The following is a 25,025-nucleotide window of genomic DNA, read 5'->3' as shown; positions in this document are numbered from 1 at the left end:
GCACAAATCAGAGTGTCATATGGACGATGTGGACTTTTCTGGTGTTGACTGGAGCATCAGTAGTGGATAGAACTTAAAAGCATTGATTAAATAACTGATAAGTTGATAAGAAAAAAAATTGTAATGTCATTTTAAAAAGAAAACAATTGGTGACTAGTTTCAGCCTCCAGGTTTTGGGGGTCTTAGATAATCGTCCATTTAGTAAACTGAAATGTTTTTGGTTTTGAACAACTGGTGACACAAAGAAAACAAGTTTAACCTGTCAGGTGACTCCTCAGATACAGTGATAGGCATTCACAATTGAAAATGTGACAGTTAATGAAATTGATAAATTAATAAAATGACTGGCCGGGGAAATCTATGGAACAAAATTGCTAATAATGATAATTTCTTGCACAATCATTTAAAAAAAGTCATTCGAATTTTAGCAGCTGTGTGTGACTTCCAACACGTAGATTAGGTGATGTGACTAAGCGTAAAATAGAAAAAGGAAGTGAGTGGATTGGAAGACAGCGTGTTGAGACAGTAGTGTACGTTCGGAAAAGCATGAACTCTGTTGTGTCGGTGATGATGATTGCTCCCAGTAGTTTCCTGAAAAGTCCCAGTGGGGACTGACGGAAAACACTGTTTGTGTCATTTTGAAGAAGCAGCATATCTCTCCAAGGAAGACTGCATCACAGCGGCGACAGATAATAATCAGTGCTTGTCATGACTTGTCATCTTGATTATAAGGGTACGCAGATCACGCAGACAGACAATGTGCACACACAGCGGAGCTATTAAAGGATTTGACAGCCCCCCCAACCCCCCAGGGCTGAATGATCCACAGAAGGATAGGATGGTCACTATGGGGTCGCTGGAGATTGAGACGAGATGGAGACAAGATGAGTGAGCACCAGCGTCCACATGAGTATTTCTTTCATCAACCTGCATCAGTTTGAAAAAAAAAAAGCATCTGTTGTCATTCAAATTGATGGATTGAATATGAACACATAAAAAATGGCATGACAGGCCCCCAAAAGTGAAGCCAAAGTTCATTGTCAATGTAATGAACTTCTTGTTCGGGGTATAAAAAAGGGAACTCCAAAATGAACTGCAAAACAGAGAGTTGAAATGTTCAACCCATAAAGAGGATCAGGCTAAGTCTCCATCAGGGACGTGACAGCAAGAGTCTGGTGTTGAGTGGGGTGTGGTCAGAAGAGCAACACTAAATGTTCAAAATTACACCCAGAGAGAGCAGTGTGGCAACAATGATGACAGACTTATTCTTGAGTAACAATAAACCTGTTCATACACCTTTGGTTTGGACATTTAGCGGGTGGGGGGGTGTCTAATTTAGGAGTCAATTCAACTGCGTTATGGGACTAGTAGGATGAAGCATTTTGGATCAAGACTCATTCAATGGCCTAAAAGTCATCTTTTTGAAAATTGTTTGATATATCTGTGATGACAAGAAAGTCACTCACAGTTACATAATCTCTGTTTTAACCATACATTAAATGCTTTGTCAATGTTTTAATCTGCATTCGAAAAGTCAAGCAAGGTTATGGGAATTCACCGAGTAAATTCACTGGTGTTCCCCTTATTAAACTCTGCCCTGTGGCTTTAATGGTCCGGTATCTGGAGACATGGTGGAAATATGGTAAATCCAGCTAACCTTTTATAGTGTAATCAAGTTAGTCTGCACATCCACATTCAAAGCACGGAGGCCTGCCACGAGTTGACTGTGTTTTAATGAGCAGCAAAGTGCTGAATGAACGAGTTCAGAAAGTGGCTGGTGGGAAGGAAGCAGATGCAAAAGCAGTTTGCTGAACAGGAAGTTTCTGCGTTTCTGTTGTTTTTGGAGAAAAAAAACAAAATCCCTGCCTGTCAACAAGAAAACCGGCTACAATAAAAAAAACTTTCCCCTTTACTCACAGAGCGGTGAATTGGGTTTTTACTCGGCAGCTTCTTTGAATGAAAGCTCTCTTCTTCTGCTCCGAGCCGAGCACCAATAAGTTCTCTTCATTCCGTTGGTCCAGTGACGCGTCGGGCTGGCGCGCCCACTGCACCTCTCCGCTCCTCCAGCCCTGGAACCACAGTTCCCAGTTTAGTTTGGATGAGGACTGCACATGCAACACAGAGACCGAGAGGAGAAGTCACGGATCAGACCAGGCCCGGCACACCCGAGCTAACCGAGGCTAAGCAGCCGTGCCTTGATCCACAAAGGGGTTTTTTAGAAAAGGGGGACGCTTCGACTTTTAGGTGAGAAGCCTCTTCATGTTTATTCCATTAGTATTCAAACAGTGCCTATGTGGCACTGAGTGAATGGTGAACTATGACCGTTTCTGTCATGGTAACTGATGATTGTATATAGATGTTGTTGTTCCAATAGTGTAGGCTCTGCTTTTCTATTTGTGCATTAGTTTTTAAGTCTCTAAAGTTTTTCTGTCCAGTCTAATCTTTCCATTTACCATAAATGTGTTGTTGTTTACGTTCTCTTTTAAGATTGTTTCCTCCTATTGATGAATTTTACATTTTACAATATATTTCAATATAAGTAAATTTGATCTATATAGATCAATAGAAATTGAGTAGAGTACAACAGAATAGAAAGTCTTTATTGTCATTGTACAAAAGAAAGCAGTACAACAGATTTAGAGGTGCTACTTCAGAAAAATTGGGACAATAAATACTGTTGTCTTATTATATTTTAATCATATTCTTATTGTTGTTGTTCTAATAATTACTTATTGGTTCTCTATTGCTTAGTGCTTGTATTTTTTCCTTATTTACAGACATCTTCATTATTATTTGTGAATTGCACTGATTCTTGAATTTAGCATTTTGTCCATGTAGTCTTTAACAGTTTGTCAGTTTTTATCTTTTCACAAAAAATGTTGGGCAAAGTTGCAGCTACTCCTCTGCATTTGAAGACGGTCTCTTCATGACATTCCTTTTCAGTGTAATGTCAGAGTAGACTATAGATAGAAGATAAACACTGGAATCAAATTGTGGTGGTGATGAGCTCTGTTTTGGCCTTGATGTCGATACCAATATTTGAGATATGTGCAAAAGTATGACTCTTCTTGCAGTTTTTTTCTGATTTCCTCCCTCGAGAAGATAAACAATGACAAACATGTGTTTTTTTATTAGCCAGTCAGTAACATTGTGCCTCCACATTCATAAATTATGTCACAATACAGTATGTGTCAGCTCTTCCATGTTTACTTACAGAACAAACAACATGAATCACACTTCGAGGGATCTGTTGATCTAGATGGATGTTGACTCTGTGTTCCAGGGTTTCTCGGGACACACCCTGTCCCAGCCTCAACACGCAGGAGCTGAGTGATTGGAAAAGAGGGGCGGGATACACATTGGGTCCTTTTGAGGAGCATATATCATAAAGGGTGTGAGGTGAGAACAAACGGCTTCTTTACGATACTGCATCACCATATTGAAAATAAATCTTATCATGACATCTTTTTGTCTTCTCACAGAATAACAATCCTTCCAGTAATGGAGGAATCCGTCGAGGACTATGGGAACTACACTTATGATTATTACCTGGAGTATGGCGACTTGGAAGATCTTAAAGTAGAACACAGGCAAGGGGAGACTATGCACATCATCTCAGTGGTGATCTATATTATTTCCTTTGTGCTTGGCCTGATTGGAAACGGGACAGTTATTTGGGTGACGGCGTTCAAAAGCAAGAAGACGGTCAACAGTGTGTGGCTGCTCAATCTTGCCATTGCTGACTTTGTGTTTGTGCTTTTCCTGCCCTTCTACATCGATTACATTCTGCGGGACTTCCACTGGGACTTTGGTTTGGCCATGTGTAAGCTCAACTCATTTGTGTCCGTGATGAACATGTACGCCAGCGTGCTCTTCCTCACGGTGCTCAGCATAGACAGGTACGTGTCACTGGTCCACCTCAACTGGTCTCTGAGGCATCGAACTGTAGAGAGAGCCTGGGTCACGTGTGGCTGCATATGGGTGCTAGCCGGCGCCTTGAGCTGCCCTGCGCTGATCTTCCGTGAAACCCTGCGCTTGCACGACAAGGTGGTGTGCTTCAACAACTTCCACACACAGGATGCACACACAGCAGCCTTGAGACACATCATGATAGTGGTCATCCGCACCACTGTGGGCTTCTTCCTGCCGTTTACCGCTATTTGTGTGACAGGCACACTGCTCACAATCAAAGTGAATCGTTCTCAGGGCTCGGTTCGCCTGTCTAGCTTCTCCAAAACAGTTACTGCTGTAATCCTGGCCTTCTTTTTATGCTGGGCACCTTTTCACACCTTTAGCTTAATGGAGTTATCAATACATTCCTCATTTTACCTGCACAACATACTGAAAGCTGGGTTTCCCCTTGCCACCAGCTTAGGTTTTTTCAACAGCTGCATTAACCCCCTGCTGTATATGCTCTTGGGTAAAAAGGTCCGTCACATCCTGAAGCGTGCATGCCTGAACATAACCAAGAGTTCACTAAGAGAGCTCAGCCAGTCCGTGTCTGCCACTGAGATGGAGTCTGTGCCAGGACATTATCAGGACAGTGTCCCAGAGGAGCCTGTGGAGTCATCAACTCTATGATCGCAATCGTCCTCAGACTCTTGGAGCAGTCCATGAAAAACATGAGGGTGGCTGACTGTTGCTTAAGTGAAATGGGGGAGGATCACACACCCATTCTTTCCAGCTGTAATGCTCAGATTTTCCCTGTTGTGTTTCATTTGGATGGAGTTACACCTACTTCAGCTATTACTCCCAATGGAAAAACTGAGGGAAACGGTATAATGTGCACATAGCTAGTATCTTTGCATATATTTTTAATTTGCAAGTGATCTCTCAAGAAACAGGCAAAATCAAAATCTATAGCTGAAACTGTCCTGATCATTAATTTGTTTTGTTTACAAATACAAATCCCTGCTTTTCTCTGGGTCCAGCTTCTCTCTTGTCTTCTGTGATAATAAACTGCATATCTCTGGTTGTTGGACAGCTGGTCAGAAAAACAAGCAATTTGCAGATGTGTCTTCAGGCTGTGGAAATGTGACCGACATTTTTTGTTAAACTATTTTTGGGGGAAATCATGAGACATGCATCTTTCACATTTGGATTGTACTCCTTTGAATCAAGGGTTTCTGCTCAACCATGCTCCGTTGGCTGTCTAGATCGTTACAAATGTGCATATAGCTTAATATGATTATGTTTTTATACAGTTTGATACTACAGTCATCTATTAATGTATTGTTTTTTTAATTAGATGAGAGTTGTACAAATGTTTTATTTTAATATATTACGAGTAAATACCCTGTATGTTAATAAAATAACTCCTCCGAGCACACACTGACTGTACTGTTTTTTATTATTTGACTTGATGTCATCGTGGTTACCTCATGATGGGGAAGGCTTTTGAAGTTTAACAAACACACACCAGGTTTCCAGCAGGATTTACACACTCCTCACAACTATGCACAAGCCCGCCGAGCGTCCAGATGTTGCATTTCCTTCTCCCTTTTCCTGAGGGTCTGTTTACAAATCGAAGCCGCGTCCTGTTATTCATCTCCTGTGAACTCTGACTCGTGAGGATTACATCAGTGTTAGATTAGAGACACACCGATATCCTGCTGTGGAGACACATGTGGAAAATGACACAGGAAGCATATTTGACCCCGATCTTCAATATGGAAGCAAAGGTCATTCACACCTCTGAGTCTGAACCACTTTGTTGTTACTGTGAATAAATGGCACATGAAGAAGAGTGAGTATAATCCACCTTTGTATCCAAAGCAAATAGTGAATCAGAGGGAAAGTTGCTGCCACATCACTGCAGACTGTCACAGTTAGGGTGTAGATGAGATTCTACTATGGAGATGCTACATTACTTCACCTGCTCAGCACTGACAGTGGAGCAGTCAGAGTGACGCAGCCCTCCTGTGTGGTGGATTACAGCAACACTGGATTACTTAATCTGTGACGCAGCAGGACAGCGACACAGTCTCCCGAGGACACAGTGGCACGTAAGTGACACCGCAAAAATCTCTGTCTGCTGTATAACGTGAATAACCTGGATGCTACCACCGCAATGTGTTACACTGTATTTGTAGCATGCGTTAGCCACTGGGGTTAGCCTATTGACGTCTGTCCCTTTAGCTTGTTTTTAGCCACCATGCTAACTAGTGGGTTTAACGTCTGTATTGGTTATACCAGTGTCACGCACAGTCAATAACTAACGTTGGAATATGAAGCGGCTAAAGCAACATTTGATAACGTCAACACACAAGTTTGTTGATATTTAACGAAATGTACAAGCTTTTACGTGCTGTCAACATCCGACGTACTCATGTAAACATGTAGAGCATTTATATACAAAGCATAGTGGGTGGTGTCTATATGTTGTTATTAGTAATTAGCCGCTCCCTTAGCAGCCAACAGCTACAAGTAGCTAGCGTGCTAACAGCTATTCTGCTGTGTTTTGGTGCTGGAGCATGTGTGGGTGAGCAGCACGCTTCTCCACGTTTTACATCACTACGCACACACAACTTTGAATGTGTGGTGGACACTGGGACAAAGTGCCTGTCAGACCAGTAACACGTGATGTCGCCCCTCTCCCTCCAGCATGCTGCGTTTGCCTGCTGTGAGTCGGAGTCTCTTTCCAGCAGCTGCAGCCAAAGGGGGTGCGGCTGCAGCCCATAATGGTAAGTAACCTTGTTTATATACATGTGCTACTCCATCGTCTTATTAACTGATCAGTTTGTGGCACGTCTCTATCTACAGAATAAATCATTTTGTTTGTTTTGTGCCAGAATATCCATGTAACCTTGTTCCACTGGTGGATTATAGGCAGGATTACAGATTGGCCTGGTACTAGGTTTGGTGCCAGGCTGCTGCCTCTGATTAGCAAATAATGATCAGCGTCACTACTCTGCCACCACGATGAGATATCCGGATTTCCTTATTGTAGCATAACGGATTCATTGTGTGGGGAATTTCTCATTTAATGACAACAGTAATCGTCCCTGTCTTCTGTCCTTGCCTGAAGCTCGTACTGCAGCAACAGCAGCTGCCAGCAGCTCCCTGGAGGTGTTTGTGGATGGGAAGCCTTTCATGGTGGAGCCAGGAACCACCGTGCTGCAGGTAACATGATGGATTCCTGTTTACATTTACATACAGCAATTCCCTGACATTTTGAGTATTCATAATATTATATTTGAAACATTGTGGCTGTATTCTATCGCAGGCGTGTGAGAAGGCAGGCATGCAAATTCCTCGCTTCTGCTACCATGAACGTCTGTCAGTGGCGGGAAACTGTCGCATGTGTCTTGTGGAGATAGAGAAAGTTCCCAAGGTAAAGTTTTAATTTGCATGTTTGTTTTATTTCTACTCCAGAAGCCAATGCATATCTGTCAGTCTTGTGTTTCTTCTTCATCATTTTACAGGGACTAAGAGATGCTTTTTAAAGTAATAATATGTCATATTTTTGCATGTACCTACCTTCTAGCCTGTGGCAGCATGTGCTATGCCTGTTATGAAGGGCTGGAACATTTTAACCAACTCTGAAAAAACAAAGAAGGCAAGGTAGGATCAAAGTCTCAACTAGCATCATTGTAGACTTAGAGATGATATACATTTTATGTAAATAATGCTCTTTAATTATATCCAATTTGTGTTATTATTGGTTACCTATATTTATATTATATCAGCTTTCTCCCAAGGAAAAAACAACGTGTATATTCTCTTCTTCTTCTATATGAAAGTAACCCGACATTTTTAATTTTCACAGAGAGGGAGTGATGGAGTTTCTGCTGGCTAACCACCCATTAGATTGTCCAATCTGTGACCAAGGAGGGGAGTGTGATCTGCAGGTAAATAAAAGATGACTATGTTTACATTAGTCAGTAACTGAGCGTGTACTGTGTACATCAGACATTTTTTTGCACAGAGTCTTGCTGTTATTTGTAAGACTGATTAATCGAGTTGAATATGATGTTGTGTGAAGGACCAGTCCATGCAGTTTGGCAGTGACAGGAGTCGTTTCACAGAGGGCAAACGAGCTGTGGAAGACAAAAATATTGGTCCACTCATCAAAACCATTATGACTCGCTGTATCCAGTGCACCCGCTGTGTACGGTGAGTCACACCTGAATATCTTGAGTAAGCTGAGTTGTTGCCTAACTAAGAACATTCAAAATTAAACAACTTTTTACTTACTACAGCTTTGCCAGTGAGATCGCAGGGGTGGAGGACCTGGGCACCACCGGCAGAGGCAATGACCTGCAGATTGGGACCTATGTGGAGAAGATGTTCATGTCTGAGTTGTCTGGGAATGTGATTGATATATGCCCAGTGGGAGCCCTGACTTCTAAGCCATATGCATTCACTGCTCGTCCTTGGGAGACAAGGTTTATTGATTGTTCTCTATTTTTTTATCAACTTACTTAAGTCTAAATTTGTTCTCCTCTCATATATCCTCATTGTTTTTCTACAGGAAGACTGAATCCATTGACGTTCTGGATGCTGTGGGTAGTAACATTGTGGTGACCACTCGTGGTGGTGAGGTGATGAGAATCCTCCCTCGTCTTAATGAGGACATAAATGAGGAGTGGATCTCAGACAAAACCAGGTTCCTCTCATATCACACAACACAGACCTATATTTGTGTCTGATGTTGGCATGTTGTTGACCTGTTTTTTGCTTCCGTCCCGACAGGTTTGCTTATGATGGACTCAAGAGACAGAGGCTTACTCAGCCGATGGTGAAGAATGAGTCTGGGCAGTTGGTTCCCACAACCTGGGAAGATGCGCTTAGTCAAGTTGCAGGAGCAGTAAGTGATTTATGATGAAGCCTCCTTCTGTAACAGTGTATGAAGACTTGAACAGTCCTGAAAAACATCTGTTATTTGACAGTTGCAAGGAGTTCAGTCAAATGATGTTGCTGCTGTCGTTGGAGGGATGGTGGATGCAGAGGCTCTAATTTCACTGAAAGATTTGCTGAACTGTTTGAACAGTGACCACCTGTGCACTGAGGAAGTGTTCCCAATGAGTGGAGCTGGGTAAGACAAGACAGAGACAAACTAAGTACGTGACTAAACTAGTTGAACTAGAGCTGATAATAGGTTTCTGTTTTGAACTTGACTTAGATCTGACCTGCGTTCAAACTACCTTCTGAATACTGGGATTGCTGGTATTGAAGAAGCTGACCTGCTAGTTCTGGTCGGCACCAACCCACGCTACGAGGCTCCTCTTTTCAATGCACGAATCAGAAAAGGGTATGTTTGATGTTGTTAAAACAGTGTTTCTGTTTAACTAACGATGTTGAAGTTGGAAATCTGAGGGCTCTTAAATTTAAAAAGCATGTTTTTTTATATAAATGTGTTGACTCTTTTTTAGCTGGCTGCACAATGAGTTGCAAGTGGCTCTGGTCGGAAAGGAAGTGGACTTAGGTTACACCTATGACCATCTTGGGGATTCTGCCATGGTTCTTCAAGAAATTGCATCAGGAACTCACCCGTTCTCACAGGTAATTCTCACTGCTGTAATGCATGTTATCAGTCAACTCAAATGTCTCTCTCTTATTTGTGTATTCTATCTCCTCTTGCAGGCCTTGGCTGAAGCAAAACATCCTGTTGTTGTGATTGGTAGCAGTTGCCTGCAGAGAGAGGATGGCGCTGCTATAATGGCGGCTGTTTCAACCATTGCTCAGAACGCTCGTGTGAGTAGTGGAGTGGAGGAAACCTGGAAGGTTCTCAATGTGCTGCACAGGTAATTGTCTCGGAAAATTTGAGGAAACGCTTTCCGTAGCAGGGCAGTGTTCCCGAGGGATATATTGATTGTAAAACATTCTGTTTTGCCTGTGTCCTCAGGTTTGCCAGTCAAGTGGCTGCACTTGATCTTGGGTACAAGCCGGGAGTGGAAACTATCAGGAAGAATCCGCCCAAAGTACTGTTCCTCCTTGGGGCTGATGCAGGCTGCATTACTCGCCAAGACCTCCCTAAGGATAGTTTCATAATTTATCAAGGTCAGCTGTCTTACTGCACAGCAGCAGAAGGCTCTTTCACAGCACCTCTCATTTACATCAATGCATGTAGTGAAGCAGTCTTAATTCCTGACACACAATTATTCGCAGGCAGAGAAGAGTTACAGAGAAAAACCCTGCGTAAATAAGAAACACATTGAATGCAGAGTGCACAAGGGTGTACTGTAAGGTTGATGAGTAATCACAACAGATAAGCTTTAAACACAAGCAGTAGACGGTGGAGGTTTACTTGAGAATACCTCTCCAAGATAGTTAATGTCAAATTTTCATTAAATTTGTCAACACTCTGTATATATTCATGTGAGGGTTACATTTCAATTCTCTGTGCCCTAACTGCTCAGGTCACCATGGCGATGTTGGTGCGCCCATTGCTGATGTCATTCTCCCTGGAGCTGCATACACTGAGAAATGTGGCACCTATGTGAACACTGAGGGCCGTGCCCAGCAGACCAAGGTGGCAGTGACGGCTCCGGGCATGGCCAGGGAGGACTGGAGGATCATCAGAGCAATTTCTGAGGTGAACTTCAACACAAGATTTATGTAATATAAAGCAGTAAGAAATAAGATTAAATGCTGTGAAATCTCTTTTCTCATATAGCTTGCTGGAGTGTCTCTGCCCTATGATACTCTTGATGAAGTGCGTGAGAGACTGGCAGATGTTTCCCCAAATTTGGTGCGATATGATATCGTTGAGGAGGCCAACTATTTCAAGCAGGCAAATGAACTGTCTAAGGTCAGCTGTTTTTTTTTAGTGTGGGTTTAATTAATCGTAGAGAATTGCCTAATTAAATGTGTTCTTGCACAGTTGACCTCAGTTTATTTCCAGCTGTCTTGTTGATGTTAATGTCTGCCTTATTTATTTCAGGCAGGGAACCTGGCTTTCCTAACGGAACCATTAGTCTCTCCACAGGTTACAGTCAAGGACTTTTATATGACCGGTGAGTCACTGATACTTCAAGTGTTTCTTCTCTCACAAAACAAAATCTCCATCTTCCTCATCTCTTTTATTTTTTTTCAACTTCAATATCATCCATTCTCCTTACTATATCAATATTTGTAAGTAGATATTATTATGTAACAACACTTATAATGCCACATTAGGTATTTATAGTCTTAAGCTCATTTGCAATGTGCCCGTCTTTGCATTTGTTTACTAATGTTGATTTTTTTTTTTACCAAATCAATTAAAAATTCTTGCAAAACAAATCATTATTGCTAAATTAAGTAACAATTTGATAAGTCATTTTTTATAGTCGCAAGGAAGGATAGTATAGTAACCCTAACCCTGACCCATTTTAATTATTCCTAATTTTCAGATTGGCAGAAGTACTTTGACATCATACACTTAATCTATAGTTGGAGAAAACAAAGACATCTGGTCATTTTGCTATTCTCAGAGCACCACAAATAAATCCTGCTGTGTTGTGGGGTAACGTGGTCCCTAAATCAATAATTTACTTCATGTGGATTTTAATTTGTGGTCAGCACTTTTAGTTGCATGATACACTGTATTTTGACAAAGAAGCAAAACCACAAATTACAGAAAAAAACAATTACTTTTAAGGAAATATTTAATATTAATAAAATAATGTGATCATAGAGGCTTTTTTGTAGAGGGAAATAAAAGCTTTATTTTGTGGTTAGACATCATTTCATATATGGTTTTAAATGAATATTCTTATGTTTAATTTAAATGTGTAAATAATACTTATTTTTAACAAACACCCAGTAATTTCATTGCAAATTTGAAACCTGCTTTCCGTCTTCCCCCACAGATCCAATAAGCAGAGCCTCGCAGACGATGGCCAAGTGTGTGAAAGCCGTCACAGAGGGAGCACAAGCTGTCGACGAGCCATCCATATGCTAATGCACACAATGGATAGACATCCAGTTCTTTAAAAGAATATATACGCACAACTTCTCTATTTGCACAATGCCAGGAACATATTTATTTGCACTTGTGGTTTACTGTAGCAGATGTATCACTATAGTTTATCCTGCACTTTACTTACCTGCAGTATCATGTGTAATGCCTAGTGAAAATGTAAGCTTATGTTTGACAAATCTCCAGATATGCAGTTTATGTTTGCACATGTGTGGACATTCTCTCTTAAGTAGTTGCGACCAAAGGTTCAAAATATTTATCTTCCAAAGATAAATCTAGAGAAAATTTAAAAGTGTTACATTTATATTTTTCTAAAAGGTACAATGGGTTTTAGTATTGCAAATGTAGCTATTTGTAAAAGTGATATTTAATAAATCGGTTTTCTGTAGTAAGCCTTAACTAATCTTTGCAAACCCCCTATTTAACTGTATGTTCTGTGTTTAAAATGAATGTAAAAAGTATTAAAAATGTTGCACCGCTCCCATAGGTGATATTCTCATGTTTTGACACTGAGCTCCGGGATGTGAGTGACACGTGGTCCATCACCAGTGAACAGCAACAGTGTGGCAGCAGCAGCGGGGCTGATAAGTCGTTCCTATGGAGGATGATAGCCGGGGTCCAGGTGGATTTCACACCGCCACACATCCCTGGACCTCTCCCTCAATGTGTCACCCCCAGCGGCTCAAAGTGTGGCTCCTCCAAACAACAGCACCCTTCACACAAACTGCCTTTTCCTCCCGCAACACCACGAACGGGACTCTTGTAGTCTGCGGAGGCGTTTAACAAAGTTGAAATTTCCAATATGGTAGGAGAGGTTGTTGTTGTCGAGCGGCTTGTTGTCATGTCCCCGCGGTGCCTGTAGTGGTGCTGTGAGGAGTCTGCTGTGGCTCCAGCTAAAATCCTCAGCAGCCTACCTACTGCTTGTAATTCGCTCTGGATAGCTTCGATTTCCATGCATCCTTATTTCAAGATACACCGAGCTCGATGAAGATTACGGTTCCTCTCCTGTCGCGAATATCGATGCACGGAATAGCCTAGCTGATCCGAGTAGACCTTTCGGCCGTCTATCTGGAGCGAATCCCTTACACAGCCCATAGCAATTCAAGGTAAGCGACATCCTATCCAGCCTCGGCCTCGATTTCTGCTGCTGCCGTTTCGCAGAGGCCTCAGTCGGCCAGCGGTTTTTACGAGAGGTCGCTGGGCTGTCCAAGCTAACAGGCCTCTCGCATATGACTTCATTATTTTACAAGTTGTGGCCTAACCAAGCGACCCAGTCCCTTAATAGGATGCGTGGAGTGGCGCCATGGTGGCAGTTTTAAGTATTTTAGCCTATTAATGTAATAATATGTGGCTATACCTGATATCGATTATTACCGAGGCCTTCGATGTCAGGCCTGAAGCCGATGTAGACCCTTTGTTTGAAAGTATTTTACTATAATTTTTGCCTACATTAAAATCCCACGACTTGCGGCGACAGTGTATTGTTTCCATCTGATGATTCCACCCGCAGATTTTAAATAAATCGTGACAGATACTTGTCCTTTACAGTGTTACTATTTGCTTATGTTTCCGTTTCCTGGTTAGCTACCGCCTACTAATTTATGTTTTTAGCTTCGCTAGCCTGTTAGCTAACAGGGATCATTTGGCTTTTATCGAATGTTGTGTGTCGACAAAAACTGATTTCTGCCCCGAGATGGATCCAGCTGTGTTTTATGAAGTCCTGTATGTGTTGCACGTAGATGTGTTTATCTTATTATACTACTAAATTGAGTATGTCTATCGGCTCGAGGCTAAAGCTAGCAAGCTAGCTCCCCAGACTCAATCGGTAGTCACGCTAGCGGGCGTTAGTCACCGTATGCTACCCGTCCGGTTCTCCTTATTTAACCAAAGATGTTCATTTAAGTTGATCGGGTCAATATGATCGACTGAAATGTGACTAACATGCAGCTGTTTGGGAACCAACGTAAAAACACAAAGTTCTGAGGCAGCAGCAGCAACTAAGCTACAACTGGAGCCGAGCAGCTACAGCTACTGTGATCACGGTGTGTTGTGATAAAGCAGCAGCAGTCGGACTGTACGGCTGTTTATTATGACGTGTAAACAGATAGTGGGTTCCTCGTTGGCTCACTGGAGGAAGGAGACTTTTCAAATAGAGGAACGCTTGTGTTCCGCTGAGCTGCAGTGAAGCCTGAACACCAGCCAGTGGTTTGTTTCTGGTTCCTAACTTTGTCCGGCAGACTGATGTCATTCAAACAGTTTCCACCGGGACATGTTGTCCTGTAGGTGCGAGAATCCAGACCCTCTCTGTTTACTAGCAGTTTCACAATAAGAGACTTTGACACGGGGAAGTTACACAGTCTGGGAGCAACTATGCTTTGCTGTCAAACGAGTATCTTTATTCATTCACTTTGTCAGAGTTTACTGAACTAGCAACAATGAATTAACTCTTTGATTGTCAACGAAGTTCTGACTTTACACAACATGTTTAAGCAGCAACTAATATTTCACAACTTTCTTTGTTTTCTTAACTTTTAATCTGATAAAGAACTGTATTAATTAGCAGTTTATTGAGACAGCAATCACCTGCAGAGGTGATGACATCCCTGCCTCATAACCTCGTAACAATGCAAGCACCGTTACCTCTTTGTTAAATGTGTGAAATGTTTGTGATGTAATTCTTGTTTTTTCTCTGACTTTATCCCGTCAGCTGATGTTGTCAAGGACAAGAGTCACGTGATGTACGAAGGCAAACACATACACTTCTCAGAGGTGGACAATAAGCCGTTGTGCTCGTACAGCCCGAAGCTCTGCAAGCAGCGCCGACTCAACGGCTATGCTTTCTGTATACGGCACGTTCTGGAGGACAAGACCGCCCCCTTCAAGCAATGTGAATATGTGGCTAAGTACAATAGCCAGCGATGTACCAACCCCATCCCCAAGTCCGAGGACCGCAGGTCTGTAGGATTGTCTGTATGTGTGAGAGATTCCATATGTTACATGCGTGTGCTGAGAACCATGTGTTGTTGTTTTCCAGGTACTGCAACAGTCACCTGCAGGTCCTCGGTTTTATCCCCAAGAAGGAGCGGAAAAAGAAACACGATGCTTTGGAGGACATGCGCTCGCGGGCTCACCTGGAGTCCGTGGCTCTCAACATCACCGTGCCCTCTCTAGCTCTGAAAGCTCCCAACGGCCTCGATGAACTTCCACCGTCTCCCCCCTGTGCACGTCTGTTACCCCTCCCTGACGGGGAGCTCCCGGACCCTTTTGCCTTTTATGAGGACGACACCGACGGGGAGGAGGTGGGCACTCCTCGGAGGGCCAACGCCATCAAGAAGAAACTACAGAGTCGGCTGGCGCTCAACCAGAAGCTCTGCCACGACACGGACCTTTTCCAGCCACCTCCTGAGCACTTTAGCCCCTCCCCCGCCCCCCGGGTCCACCCCTCCTCACCGCTCAACGCTCATCTCCCACGGCAGCCGGCAGGTCTCCTCCAGCCGGCCCAGCACTCCAGCGCAGCATCCTTCATCTTCCCAGGACAGCAGCAGGGTTTATTATGCAATCCACCACCACCTCAGTCAGTCAACTTTCTGCCTCCAGGGATGCCCGCAAATGCAGCACCCAGTCCAGTGCAACTGTCTGGGCCATCACTTAGCAGGAAAACGCCTTTCGCTGCTACCCACTTGCCGGTCGGTTGTAAGGACAGTGGCAGTAGCAATCAGCGGCAAGTGGTTGTCATGCGTCCCACTGCCTTCTCACCGTCTGCCAGCTGTTTAGCCAGGTTGCAACATCTGGTGCAGCTCTGTGCCAAGAGACACCGGGAGCATGGAGACCTCTTTCCACATCTAGGTACACATTTGAATGTATTCAAACTCTGTCTGTTCGTCCTTATAAAACAAATGGATGAGTTGCTCTAACAAGTTGCTCCTTCAGGTTTGGACTGGTCAGAAGATAGTGCGGATGAAGATGATGATGAGGAAGAGGAGGCGGAGAGATTTGTTCCTTTTCAGACCTCATGGAGACCACAGAACAGGTCGATGTCAATACTTCACCTCGCAGCATGAACTTTAACCTGGCATCTCTTTTTTTGTACTGACTGCTTTCAATCCTTTCCCACACAGGTTGGAAGACGACTGCGGTTCCTCTCGGAGAACACGGTTACTTAGGCTTTGCTCGTACCTCCGGGAGAAATACAAGCACATGTGCAGGCAGGAGCGGGCGAGTATCCGCCAGAAGAGATACCGCTATGCCTTCCGCAAAGCCTTGCTGCATGCCGCCAGCAACAACCCAGACTGTGCTGGGCAGCTGATCCAGGACTTTGGTGGTGCCTCTCGATGCTCTCCAAGGTATTGATATCAGTCATGTTTAGGGTTGCAAAATTCTGGAAATATTCAAAGTTGGAAACTTTCCATGGGAATAAACGGGAATTAACAGGAATAAACTGGAAATGTTATGGGTAATTTATACTAACTGTATTTACCTTGTCATATACAGACATGAATATAAACATTTTGTTTTGTCATAGGCTGATTTGAGCCCTGAGGAAACTTTGGGCACTTGACTATATGCTTCTGCATCGTTGTGTCATTCTTAACATAGGTCTTTGCACAGTATTTGAAAATGTACACAGCCTTTCCTTCTACATTGGATGAAGTGAAATGTCTCCACACATGAGATCGTGCACGTGGCATTGTTCTGTAGAATAAGATGAGAAAAAAGTTTGTAAAAAAAAACTAATGCAATGCCAGAGATATAAATAGTTAGCCAAACAATTGGAATCGTCTGTAAACATATTTTACAATTGATTGATAAATGAATGGAAATAGGCTAGATGAACAGATGAACAATCCTCAATCAGCATGCTCATATATTTTCCCGAGTAATATCATTGAAACTTACCTGACTAGTCCTGCACACTACAGCAGGCCTCAATAACCCTGCTGTAGTGTGAAGGATGCTGGGAGTTATCTGTGCATGTGATGGAAGAATGCACAGTGAAGGGTTAAAATTCAACGTGCAGTGTGTGCTGCATTCCATACATCTTGAAAATAGAGTTTTGAATGATGTTTTTATTGCTCAGCAATTTTATTAATTTGCGTATTTTTTTTCAAAATTCCCGAGCTAAACTTCCTTTGGAAAGTTTCCGGAAAGCTTCCGCCCCTTTGCAACCCTAGTCATGTTGCTATCTCTAATAAGAATACTGTCACTATTTGTTTCCACCTTGATTTCCTTATCTGAAAAGCACAAATCACGACAAATGTGGAGTCTTTTTGTCAGTGCTGCTGTTTGTCTTCACAGTGAGGCTCCAGTAAAGCAGGAGAACACAAACACAGGGACCTGCACGGGCAGCACCAAGGGCCAGGCCTGCAGCAACAGAGCGCTGCCTTTCACTCAACACTGCTTTCAGCGTATCCTTCCATCAGCCACAGCTGGTCCCTACAAGTGCAGCACCATGGCTGTTATCTCTCTTGTTTTAAATGTCTTTATGTCTCTTTTTTGGTGTAAACTGTTATGTACAAAATCCAGGCTTGATGGAGCGGCACGATCAGATCTATGGTATATTATTTAATTTCCTTCACCGTTCCCTGCAGACATTCTACTGAATCGTTCCCAGCAGCTCTTTGCTAGCTGCACAGCCAAATTTGCCGACGGTCAGCAGTGCTCCATCCCAGTGTTCGATATCACGCACCAGACGCCCCTCTGTGAAGAACATGCCAAAAAGATGGTGAGTTCAGTGTTTACAGGAAATATTCAGCACTTTGGGCCTTTTCAGTTAATTAGCTGAAAGTTAGATGAGAAGATTAATGGATTTCACTAACCTAGCTCAGTATTAAGACTGGAAACAGGGGGAAACAGATGGCAATGTCCAAAGGTAACACAATCTGTCAACCAGCATATGTAAAGCTCACTGATTAACACCTTTCTAGTATTCAGTAGTTCAGCAAACAGCTGAGACTCCAGGAAGTTACTGGTCCTGAACCAGAAATAGTCTGACCCATAACCCTGTGTAGAAACTAGGGTTGGGAATTGGCAAAAATGTGCCGATTCAATAGTATTGCGATATTTGGGCCACGATTCAATAGTATTGCGATACTGCGATATATTGCGATACTGCAAGTATTGCGATTCAATTCTGCGATATATTGCGATTCATGTCCCCCATATTATTCAAAGGCATTACAAAAAATGAGGAAAATAAGACTGCTCAACTCACTTCAAATGTCACATTTAATTCTGTGAACAACATTGTCTTCTACACATTCACTGAAGTGCAAAAACTCAGAAAGGGTAGTGCAAGAACTTTGTCCTTGAACATTCAGGACACAGGAGCTTTGCTATTATTTTCTGAATAGGAGACCTCTCACATGAACGCTGAGCTCCCAGCACATAACTTACAATTATTTAAATACAATACAGTAACATCAAGCAGACATAATAGAGTAACATAAACCTGAGAATAATCATATAAATAAGAGTAACCTAGAGCTTCAATCAAATTGAGAAAAAAAAAACAAATGTGTACTACTAGAGTCCAGTCCAGTTGGCTGCAAGGTCATGACCCAAAATGTTAAATTCATTTGGGAATATTGGCATTTTTGTTCAGAAAAAGGAGTTGGTCAACATGCTCAGATGTTAAAGTGCTCCTCTGGGCCGTTACTATATCTCCTGCATGATTTGCCAGTCAGAGGCTGTTACATATATAATTGTAACTCAAGTATTTAAAAAAAAAAAAAATTAAAATATTGCAATACTTTGTGCTACAGTATCGATATAATCGCGGGCGCAAAATATCGCGTACTGAACAGAATCGATTTTTTCCCCCCACCACTTTTTAGTTTTTATACACAAGTTTTTGTTTAGATTAAACTAAAGATATACATGAACTTAATCTGGGAGGAGCTAATAGGCTAAAGGCACCTGCTAAAACAATGTAATTACACTACATACATGAGAGGGATTTAGGTCGTCTCATCTAACTCTGGATTGAAAACGAGTGAGCATATACCCCTTTATGTTATGTTTTTTTTTTCTTGATTATGGTTTTGATTTGATAATGTCTCCTGTGGAGATGACTCACCGTGCCCCTCCGTTCCTTCCACACAGGATAACTTCCTGCGTGGAGATGGGAACCGACGGGTGCAGCACCACGCGCAGCAACAGCGAAAGCCACGCAAAAAGACCAAACCCGCGGCGCTCACCAAAAAGCACAAGAAGAAGAGGAGGAGAGGACCGCGGCGGCCTCAGAAGCCCATCCCTCCGGCGCTGCCACAGGGGAACCTGGGAATGCCTTCCACGAGCCTAGCGATGCACTCCCAGGCCAGCATCAGGTGGGCCTCAGCTGTTGAGTCAAAGATTCAGATCCACATTCCACTAGGGATGGGGGGAAAAATCGATTCAGTTACAAATCGCGATTCTTGTGAATGACGATTTTAAATCGCCATGCTGCCTCCCAAATCAATTTTTTTTAAATTAAAAAAAATGAAAAAGACTTTTTTTTTTTTTTTTTTTATACATATTTATTGGTTTATACAGGGGGGGATATATGGGGGGAGCAACATCACCCCAGAGCATGTTGACCAGCTCTTGTTTTTGCACAAGAATCTAAACACACCCAAGCACTAGCTTTGTATCGCCTACTTGCAAACAACAATAGCCTACTTTTTGTTTCTTTTTTGTTTATTTCATTCTATTTAATTTACCTTTTATTTATTATTTAAAAGTAGCCTAGGTGGCTTACATTTCTTAATCTGTCAGTTTGTGTGCAGTTGACAGGGGCTATACAATAATAGGGCACATTTTTATTTATTTTCTCTATTGGCTGCCTGGCAGTCATTAAGTTAATGTTAATATTTGAAATAAAACTTGTAAAGCTCGAAGTGAATTTGACTGTTGTATTTGAATGTATGATTCAACATTTTTCCATGGTCCAGTATTTAAAGAAAAAAAATAACCAAAAGAAATCCCAGGAAATCGTAATATCGAATCGCAATACCCACAGAAATCGCAATACATATCGTATCGCCACTTAAGTATCGTGATAGTATCGTATCGGGAGGTCCCTGCAGATTCCCGTCCCTACATTCCACTAGAATATATATTTCATCCCCCTCTCCTTGTTGTTGCAGGAGCCCTTCCACTCCAGACCTGAGTGCAGAGGAGCTTCCTGACGACATCACCAATGAAATGGCCGACATTCCAAACGACCTCGAGCTGAACCAGGAGGATTTCTCCGACGTGTTGCCCCGACTACCTGAAGACCTGCAGGACTTTGACCTGTTTGAAGGTTCCTACAGATTATACTTGTGCACCACTCTGCTTATTATGTGCGTAATAACACGTCGCCTTCTCTGTGATTTCAAATCATAATTGCAGCATGTGTGTTTGTGTGCAGGTAAGAACGGAGAGCTCCTGCCCACCACGGAGGAGGCTGAGGAGCTGGTGCGTGCACTGCAGGCCATGGGCTCCTATCCCGACTCATTAGTGTGCCTGACCTCCCTGGGAGACCTGGCCCCGTCTGAAGGAGTGGACCACCGAGCCATGGCCGTGTTCCCGGGTGCGGTGCCCACCGGGACCATCGGGGATCTGCTCAGCAGCCGCATCCCCACAGAGAACTTCACCAGTCTGGAGCTGGAGGAAAACCTACTGCAGTCGACCGGGGGACACTTCCCGCCCTCGCCGCCGTCTCAGCCTGCTAACCAGCCCCCGAGGTCGTGCTCCAGCCTGACCTCCTCTTCCTCCACCGTAGCCCCCCCCACCACCTCACTGCTCACTCAGACCTCCATAGCAGAGCGAACGTTTCCTCGGACACACACATCCCACGTCCTGGCCAAGTCGGACCTGCCCACGTCGTCTCCCCACGGCAGCCACTACAGCAGTGAGCATGTGCCCTCCCCATACAGTGACCACATGTCCTCCCCCCACACCGCCTCTTATCAGACTGACTCCCCCCTGCTGCTGGAAGTCCCTCTCAGCGGGGTCCCGGGACCCCCACGCTCATCATGGAATAATCTCCCTCTTCCGCTCACCGACCCCACACAGTTTGGCAATCTCATAGGTTCGGAGACTCATCTCATATCCACGTCCCTGTCCACTCCCCCCGCCACCACCACCCACTCTGTGACGCTGCAGCCAATGGCTGCACTCTCAGCGATGCCTCAGAGCGGCCTGACAGGTCTGACCACGCCCCCCGGCCCCTCCTCCTCCCTCCCCTCGTCCTCGCACGATCTTCTGACCTCCACACAGCCCAAGCAGCAGCTCCCTCAGTTCAGCGCGGCCTTCGGTCATCAACTGGCCTCCCACAGTGGCATCCCGAAAGACGTGCAGCCCAGCCACAGCTCCACAGCGCCTCCTGCTGGCTTCTCCATAGTTAGTGCCACCGCTGCAAGTGCCAACAGCGCCACACCCCCCTTCACGCAAAGTAAATGAGAGCAGGCGGCCCGCAGCTGCAGGACGATGGTCTGTGGACTCAGTCACTTACAATCCAGCCGACTGGCTTCAGATTGACCCCCCCCCCTATTCATCTGCTACATGTGTACAATGTGGTTCTAGTGCACTATTTGAAAGTGAATTTGCACAACCTCAGATTTTTCTCTATTCTCATTCTTTTGCGGTTCCTTGGGATTTGAAGTTGGCGTGAGTCCGCTGGTTTGATGCCTTGTGGTCTCGTCAGCAGCAGGTCAGAGTCAGATTTAGTGATTAATATAAACGGGTGAAACTTGGCAGACGGACCTGAGGAGAGATTATGTCCCAGTGCTCAGAATCACTGAAGCTTCGGTCGGTGGTCCGTTTGGTTTTGCTTTGCCAGTTTAAGTCCTGTCTTAAGATGATAATGGACTGTACCCTGCCTTGCTCAGATGGCCATTGCTTTGTTTTTAATTTCTCCACCTTTTTCATACACTGCCCCCCCCTTCCCCCGAGGAACAGTACAAGTTGTGACATTTGTGACCCATTAAGTTTCAAGCTATTTAACTGTTATCATGATATAGAATCTTACCGAGTCAGATTTCACAGTCGTGTGAATTTACCAAAAATACTTTTAAACAGCTGTTTTTATATTGTGTATACTATATATGTGCTCATTTATTTGTTTGCTCAGACGTCAAAATCTCTGACCTCACCGTCGGCTGTGGGACTCCGAGTGGCCTAGTAGACACTTGAAGAAAAAACATAGTTTCTTAAAGCAATAAACACATTAACATAACTCTAGCATTGTAAGATATTTTATTGGTCTCATTACACGTAGCTTCACTCGCTGAGTCCGGACTGCACCGAGAACCTTTGGCCTCTGGACACAGACCCACGATCAGGTCGGCCTAACGTCGTGTGGATTTGTGAGGCTAATAAATGAGTTTCAGTGTTACAGCATGGGTAATGACGGGTAATCCAGGGATTTAAGTGTCTACTATCGAAGGTGCTCTCTGATCCACACACACACACACACAGTGGTCTTTAGTGACTTGCATGTCTCGTAAAAGGACTCCCACCATAAGACGTCGAGGCCGCGAATTGGCACTGGAAATTGACATTTCACCCATTAGCTCGGTGTAGTGGGATATACACAGATGTGTGGTCGAGCAAATCCGGAGCAAAGCACCGTCTGTTTTACTCATACAAGGATTTTTAAACTAAATGATGCAAACCCACAGTCTGGATTAGATGTTTGGAGAATCACAAGGACACAGCAGTACAACCATGGCGTTTGATGGTATATTAGACATTTGACAGACCTGTCAGACATTGTTGAGTATTAAGTATATAGAGTAGCAGTCTCTATCTTCGGGTTTGTCGGTGAATTATTGAGTAGCAATGGATTGAAATTGTATTTTTGCAACGTATCCAGTGGAATCTGTCTTGTAGAATGAGTCTCTTGTTGTTTAATGGCTATCAAAACGGCGGTAAGTTCAGTTTTAAGTCCGAGGGATCAACGTTTCTATGCTGTGTACGCCGTCATTATGTTTCTAAATAATGTTCCGATGGAGACTATGTGTTTTTGATAGCTATTAAACTCCAGGATGAAGTTTGAGATTGCACGGGGCTGTGACATTTTGTGTGAGAGGATTATAATATCAATATTGGATCATGGTCATTTGGTTGTATGAAACATTGGAATATATGCATCGCCTTTTCATGTCGTTATGTGGACATCAACGTACAATATGTTGCTTTTTTCTAAATAGATTTGCACAGGAGTGGATGAGGCCGCTGGTTGTTTCACATGTCCCGTGTTCGTCTTGTCGTCTTTTTTCCCCTTTTCTTCCTCCTCCGCTTGGACGCTCATTAAACAAACAGGTGCCATCATTACCAGCTTTTAGCCTGCACCACACCGCCCCCCCTTCCCCCCCACCTGTTTCCAGCTGTGAGAAGGCCCAGTTCTGTCTCTTCCCTTCCAAAGAGAAAAACACACGTTACCAAGTGTAAACCTGTAGCTTCACCAGAGACGACAGGGCTTCTCAGTGACTGCAGTGTTTCTCACAATCAGGTTGGAAGGAAACAAACGAAATCTTTGCAAGGCAATACTGTTGTATCCACATGACATGAGATTAGTCGCTCCACCAGTTTACTCTCCCAACAACCACGTAGAACAAAATTCACAGGGCTCATAGGCACATGTAACTGCTTGAATTCAGAGATGGCTGACAAATTCCTATACTCATTGAATGTACTGTATTACTGTTTTTAAAGATAGGATGAGCTAATCTAGTCACCTTTTGTTATTGGTCCTTGTTTAATTTGTCTAAGGTATTTTTTGTATACAAAGGTTTACATTTTTATGTATATTTTTCTTGTGTACAAATTATGTAATATGTGTACAAACACTGTATGTAATATCTGTATATAGTGTGAGAAATTTGATCTTTTGTTTTTGGATGTATAAATAAAACTTGCTGTGAGGTATTTGCTGACACAGTTTAAGGTGTTTGCTTTTTCTTACCAGACACAAATCATTTCCACCATACGTCGACAATGTTGATTCCCAGTGTCCCACAAAACTCCAAACCCGGTTTTAACTTCACAACTGTTACGCTGCAATATTTAATCAGTTACTTTTTCATAACCTTATCTGATGAGTTATTTTCACTAGCTGATATTTCAGACAAAACAAGATGACTGAGAAAATAATCTGCAGATGAATTAATAATTTAAATAATTGTTAGATCCAAGACAACCACTGAACATCAACACCTTAATGAACGTAGAAGAGAGGTAAGTTTTAGGTGCTCAGAAATAAATTGAAAATTCCATCTGATTCAATGGCTACCATCAAATTCTGCTGATGAAAATCCTGTCATCAAAAGCTCCTAAATAGACCTTGCTGTAAGATCAGTTAGTTCCAGCTAGCTTGTTGTAGTCTACAGCAAAACAAGAATTTCAACTAACTAAATGCAAACAAATATTTTGGCATCAATCCCTGGTGTAAAGAGGAAATTAAACAGATTACGTCCCACAGAAATACAAAACTTCCTGGACTAAACCTTACAAATCATGTTTGTTGTTGTGATGTATGTGAGGAATGTTCACATGGAATATAAGACTGTTGTCTGAGCTTCAAATATAACACCCTCTAAAAAAAACATTGAGCTGTAAGATAATTCGTAATTTTAACACCTCAGAATTCATGTTAAATACAAAATATACTTTTCAGCAATTGTTCCCTCTGAACTACAATTTGTATTCTGTCCACTAAATGATAATCCAGAAATTATTTTGGTTATTCTACTGATTTAGCACATCATAGAAAGAACTGACAGCTGTTAAAATCTTGCTGTTTTTCTACTCGACTTGAAGCTGTTTGGTTTTCTGCTCCTTTGTTGTACTTGAAGATGGTTGCATGTTTTTTCTGATAGCTGTTACATCTGTCCTTAAATCCAAAGAGACGAGAACTCATACATTCGAAAAGAGTTTGCAGTGTTCACTTTGTGCAGTGTCACTGGGATTAGACTAAATCATTTACTCACTAGGTAATATATCTCTAAATATGTAATAATAAATAAACTAAATAACCTTGATTAACTTGTGCATTTCAAAAGCATACCATCACCACAGGCTACAAGTTAATAACTAAAAGTGTAATATAGAGGAATCAGTGAGAGTGATATTTCCACATTAACATACATTAACATTT

General features: G+C 42.9%; 3 protein-coding genes across 4 annotated transcripts; all 3 read left to right on the top strand.

Moving 5' to 3' along the window:
* Window positions 1-2,133: 2,133 nt before the first annotated feature.
* On the top strand, window positions 2,134-5,244 carry cmklr2 (chemerin chemokine-like receptor 2). Its single transcript, XM_061088926.1, has 3 exons — window positions 2,134-2,244; window positions 3,284-3,399; window positions 3,483-5,244. Exon 3 carries the CDS (start codon window positions 3,502-3,504, stop codon window positions 4,579-4,581), a length of 1,080 nt encoding a protein of 359 aa, XP_060944909.1. The 5' UTR covers window positions 2,134-2,244; window positions 3,284-3,399; window positions 3,483-3,501; the 3' UTR covers window positions 4,582-5,244.
* A 597-nt stretch (window positions 5,245-5,841) lies between these two features.
* LOC133021406 (NADH-ubiquinone oxidoreductase 75 kDa subunit, mitochondrial-like) lies at window positions 5,842-12,385 on the top strand. The gene is made up of 19 exons (XM_061088242.1): window positions 5,842-6,005; window positions 6,604-6,683; window positions 7,028-7,122; window positions 7,226-7,333; window positions 7,487-7,563; window positions 7,769-7,850; window positions 7,985-8,115; window positions 8,202-8,387; window positions 8,474-8,608; window positions 8,695-8,809; window positions 8,892-9,037; window positions 9,125-9,253; window positions 9,375-9,504; window positions 9,586-9,746; window positions 9,848-10,002; window positions 10,362-10,537; window positions 10,619-10,753; window positions 10,886-10,958; window positions 11,796-12,385. Exons 2-19 carry the CDS (start codon window positions 6,605-6,607, stop codon window positions 11,885-11,887), a joined length of 2,205 nt encoding a protein of 734 aa, XP_060944225.1. The 5' UTR covers window positions 5,842-6,005; window position 6,604; the 3' UTR covers window positions 11,888-12,385.
* A 125-nt stretch (window positions 12,386-12,510) lies between these two features.
* On the top strand, window positions 12,511-23,809 carry ino80da (INO80 complex subunit Da). 2 transcript variants are annotated; one of them, XM_061088875.1, is made up of 10 exons: window positions 12,511-12,592; window positions 14,613-14,859; window positions 14,940-15,751; window positions 15,836-15,935; window positions 16,024-16,248; window positions 17,201-17,310; window positions 17,494-17,627; window positions 19,007-19,230; window positions 20,029-20,186; window positions 20,295-23,809. In XM_061088875.1, exons 2-10 carry the CDS (start codon window positions 14,642-14,644, stop codon window positions 21,326-21,328), a joined length of 3,015 nt encoding a protein of 1,004 aa, XP_060944858.1. In that variant the 5' UTR covers window positions 12,511-12,592; window positions 14,613-14,641; the 3' UTR covers window positions 21,329-23,809. The 2 variants fall into 2 exon arrangements, with proteins under 2 accessions (XP_060944858.1, XP_060944857.1); XM_061088874.1 differs by having other exon boundaries at window positions 12,511-13,011.
* Window positions 23,810-25,025: the final 1,216 nt, after the last annotated feature.

This window comes from Limanda limanda, chromosome 16 (assembly GCF_963576545.1).
Source record: "Limanda limanda chromosome 16, fLimLim1.1, whole genome shotgun sequence".
NCBI classification, from domain to species: Eukaryota; Metazoa; Chordata; class Actinopteri; order Pleuronectiformes; family Pleuronectidae; genus Limanda; species Limanda limanda.
The sequence above is the reverse complement of the archived record's forward strand: the minus strand, read 5'-3'. Positions and strand labels throughout refer to the sequence as shown.

Bases quoted from the DNA above. Each gene is read 5' to 3' on its own strand.
- cmklr2 (XM_061088926.1), top strand. From the start codon at position 3,502: ATGGAGGAATCCGTCGAGGACTATGGGAACTACACTTATGATTATTAC.
- LOC133021406 (XM_061088242.1), top strand. From the start codon at position 6,605: ATGCTGCGTTTGCCTGCTGTGAGTCGGAGTCTCTTTCCAGCAGCTGCA. The intron at 9,254-9,374 runs GTATGTTTGATG...ACTCTTTTTTAG, and splicing joins AATGCACGAATCAGAAAAGG to CTGGCTGCACAATGAGTTGC. The intron at 9,505-9,585 runs GTAATTCTCACT...CTCCTCTTGCAG, and splicing joins GAACTCACCCGTTCTCACAG to GCCTTGGCTGAAGCAAAACA.
- ino80da (XM_061088875.1), top strand. From the start codon at position 14,642: ATGTACGAAGGCAAACACATACACTTCTCAGAGGTGGACAATAAGCCG. The intron at 15,752-15,835 runs GTACACATTTGA...TTGCTCCTTCAG, and splicing joins AGACCTCTTTCCACATCTAG to GTTTGGACTGGTCAGAAGAT. The intron at 15,936-16,023 runs GTCGATGTCAAT...TTTCCCACACAG, and splicing joins TCATGGAGACCACAGAACAG to GTTGGAAGACGACTGCGGTT.